This window comes from Benincasa hispida, chromosome 1, assembly GCF_009727055.1.
Source record: "Benincasa hispida cultivar B227 chromosome 1, ASM972705v1, whole genome shotgun sequence".
Lineage (NCBI taxonomy): Eukaryota > Viridiplantae > Streptophyta > Magnoliopsida > Cucurbitales > Cucurbitaceae > Benincasa > Benincasa hispida.
In genome coordinates this window covers 11,069,519-11,073,375 of record NC_052349.1, presented here as the reverse complement: position 1 = coordinate 11,073,375, position 3,857 = coordinate 11,069,519, and the positions used below count along the sequence as shown (strand labels likewise).

The 3,857-nt window shown below is 39.4% G+C and overlaps 1 protein-coding gene across 1 annotated transcript; it reads right to left on the bottom strand.

The window, feature by feature from the left end:
• Positions 1-1,228: 1,228 nt before the first annotated feature.
• Positions 1,229-3,309, bottom strand: LOC120091460 (protein IQ-DOMAIN 1-like). Its single transcript, XM_039049496.1, has 4 exons — positions 3,081-3,309; positions 2,774-3,016; positions 2,420-2,698; positions 1,229-2,354 (listed from the first exon to the last, which is right to left on the bottom strand). Exons 1-4 carry the CDS (start codon positions 3,159-3,161, stop codon positions 1,557-1,559), a joined length of 1,401 nt encoding a protein of 466 aa, XP_038905424.1. The 5' UTR covers positions 3,162-3,309; the 3' UTR covers positions 1,229-1,556.
• Positions 3,310-3,857: the final 548 nt, after the last annotated feature.

Here is a 3,857-nt window from a genome sequence, read left to right as displayed (position 1 = left end):
TAGGATTAAAGTCAAGTTACCTTGGTCATCGCTTTGAAAAATTCAGTCTCAAACATTTAACAACATTATAAAGTAATAGTGACTAATTTCTTTGTCCGATCTTATATAAACTTTTCACATAGGATGCCCCACTTACATGTTTCCACATGAACGAATCAAAAATCACTTCGTTTATAGCACTTTACAACAATTGTAACATCTACAAAGTGGGCGCATCCGATAGTGTCTCTAGAATAAGATACCCAGCCTTTATTTGTATACTATAGACCATTCTGACTATTTACTCGAACTTGATTCATTCTTATGTCTCGACATAAAGTTCAAATACTCATATAATAGTCATGAATCTTAGTTTATTGGATTTAGGTTATTTCTAAAACGAAAGGAGCAATTCATGCACTCAATAACAACTTTATTGAATCAAACTTAATTAACAGAATAAGTTTATTATTTACAGACCACAAGTTTTACGATATAAAACCCAACATTGTTATTATTTTTAAAGGAAAAAAATTTGGGAAAAAAGTTTCATTGGAATTTCTTGTAAGGATCGGAAATATTTCTGTAAAAAATAAAAATTCAATTGGAAAATTAGGAAAAAGGTCAGTAAATTTCAATTATTACAAGAAATTTGTAGAGTTTTTTTAACTCAAAATTAAAAATGGTAAATTTGAATAAGTAATTAATTAACTAAACTATCAATGGAAATTATATAATTTTTTAAATCTTATTTTGGTCCCTAAATTTTGAATAATGTCCTATTTTTGTCCCTAAATTTTTAAAAATGTTTTCTTAGTTCTTGAATATTAGTTTATTGTTATAGTTTATTATCAATTAAATATTAGTGAATACTACACTTAGTTATATTATCTATAAATATATAATATCAAAATACATTTTAAACCATGGTTAAAATTAAAAACCAATTTCTGGATTATCCTTTAAACCATTGTTAAAATTAGAATCTAATTTTTGAATTTGCTATTAAATACATAAAATATAACTTTATTTTTACGAAATACGTTGTTTTCAAATTCTTTAGTTGCTACTTGCTACTGGAGTGCATTAAATTGCTATTTTGGCAAATAAGCACTACTTGAGTTGCTTGGAAATGGTTTTTCTTAATAGTTTGTTAGCAATAGCATAAAAAAGCTTCTAAAAAATAACAATGAGAAAGAAAGAAAGGAAAGAGAGAGCAGAGCCAAACAGAAGCATAAAAGTACCGAGATGGAAGAATGGTCATATCAATTAGCTGAATAATTATTGTAACAATACAAACACAAAAACACACCACGTTTCTGTTAGACCAAATACAAGAATCTGTTTTAGCTTTAGCTACACTTAAAAATACTAAACAATTTCCAAATCCCACGAAGCATTATATATGGACCAATTTGGCAAAATTGAGACAACAACACAGTCTTTAGTTTGATAATGTTACATCCTATTCCTGAGAAACTCTGTTTTGGGGGGTTAGGGGGATTGATTACAAGGAACTTGTAATTTCAGAGGCAGCAACACAGCAACGTTCATGAATTTTTATCAACGAATGAATATCACCTTAGCCACCTTCTTAGATCAGTAGTTGAAGAGGGGGAAATCTCTCCGCCCAGGCTGTCAGTACAGCAGGAAGAATAGTTGGATTGCTGCTCCATCCCCAAGTACGTCCCGCTCACGCTCTTGAAACTTGGACTCCTCAAAACTCCATGCCCAATTGGATCAGGAACAGGGAATGACAGCCGTTTCTTCGCATACCCAATTCCTCCCTTCTCCCTCTCCCTCTCTGGCGTTGACGCCCTTTGCCTCGGCGCGCTCTGCGACCTTAATCGGGCCTTTGCAGACTCCGTGGCCGCCATGTAATTGGGCAAACAATTGTTGCCTTCACCACCATAACTGCTACTCGCTCCACTCCTCCCTTGTTGGACCAAATTCCCACTGTAGTAGTAGTTTGACCTTAAGCTCGGTGTTTGGGATGTATTCTCGCTTGTGTCCTCTCTCACGAAACGAGGGCTTGCAGACCGGACTTGCAGCATAGGCCTAGTTTTAGACGGGGAGGGTGTGGCCGGTGAGTGGTAGAAAGAGGGTACGTTTTGTTGCGTCCGGTGGAGTGGTGAACTGCCAGAATGCGGGTTTGTTCTTTGTTGATGTTGAGCCATTCTTCGGAAGTTGGAGGATGTGCGAGCGTAGGGCTGGAATGTGTCGATTTCGACTGTTTTGATCGGATCTCTTTGATCGGTTGAAGCTCTTCCCCTGCACTCCCATGGTTTCCTTGAATTCCATTGATCCAACCACTTGGGTCTTTCTTCCAGATCATCTCCGCTGCCCATGGACGGACTTCGACCTCTCCGCCATATCTGAAATCTCAAATTAGAAACAGAACCCGAAAACAGAGGAGGAAGAGATGGAGAAAGAGATGAACCTGTTGGGAAAGATTTCGATCACGCTTCATGGCAAACTCTTTTCTATCAGACAAGAATTGAAGGTACCGCGATCCAAGGGCGGTACTAGGGTCGCTGAGTGTGGAATTTCTTGTGCCTTCATGAGAGAGCCGCATCCGCTGATCAAGCACACGGGCCTGCACTCGAACCAGAGCTTGCATGCATCGGAGGGTCATCTTAGCCTGTTTCCTGACATTGTGACCCCTCACAAGAGCCTGTAACTTCACCAACCCCTTGAGCGCACGCAGAGCCCTCCTCGCCTTTATGAGTAAATTAGGCCCAGATCAACGTAAACCCAAGAAAAAGAAAGTGAGATTTTAGTAGCATAGCCATACCAGGTATCCTCTAAAAGCAGTCTGAATTAGAATTGCAGCGTAGTGGTCTCTGGCGTGATTGGAAGGCTTGGTGGTGAGGCGAACAACCTCTACAGCCGCTTGGGCGGTGGCCATTGCAGCTTCGGCAGTGGCCACCGCCACAGCAAGCGCCGCGTCGGAAGATGGGTTGGAGGGCGTTTGGTGGGTGGGCGGGTCGTGCAGATTGGTGGATCGCCTGAAAACCCATCTCCGCTTCTCTGTTTTCTGCGGAGAAAACGAGGCAATTTAGTGGGAAAAGAGAGAATGAAAATGATAAGGAGAAACGGACCTTGTGATCTTCATCTTTGGAAGGAGATCTAAAAGCCCTTTTGACGGCCGTCAACCACGAGGATCCTCCCTTCTTGCCCATGGAAAAACAGAGCGCTGCATTTACAATTAGACTATAGTGCCTGGGAAAAAAGAGAGATAATTCATCAGCAACTCATTGACAGACAGCTCCCAACCAACAGCGACAGTGGTGGAGTTAGAATAGGGTACTGCGGTGCCCACATCGTTAATCAGTCTGAATAAAATTAAAAAAATATATATAATAATAATAATAAGAGAGAAAAAGAGCTGACGTGAATTATGCAATGCAGCTGTGATTCCAATAGTCTAAAAAGTTGAAGCTCAACCCATGGATATTGAAGAATAAGAATCTTTTTAATAGGAGGAGATTAAGAATAATCAGGTGAGATTAGTAAGAAAAAGAAGAATAATGGTGCAATGAAAAGGGGAGTGGGCATTTAATAATGGAAAGATGAAGATGAATCCCAAAGCAAAGCATTGAAATTGAAGAAACCAAGATGTGAGAAGTGAAGTGGTGGTGTTGCCTTCCATTTCATTTGTTGGAAAAGAAAAAGCCCACGAGAACGCGCCACTCCTTGCTTTTTCTGCGGCCCCATAGGCCATAACCCCAAAATCACCCTCTTTTTATGTAATATCAAATATAAATAATATCCAATTGTGTTATTTAATTCAGTGGATAAAAGCCACCCTCTTTCTCGAAATCTTACTTGACAGTTGAAACAAACAACCCTCATGTCATGCCATCACGTGCTTCTGA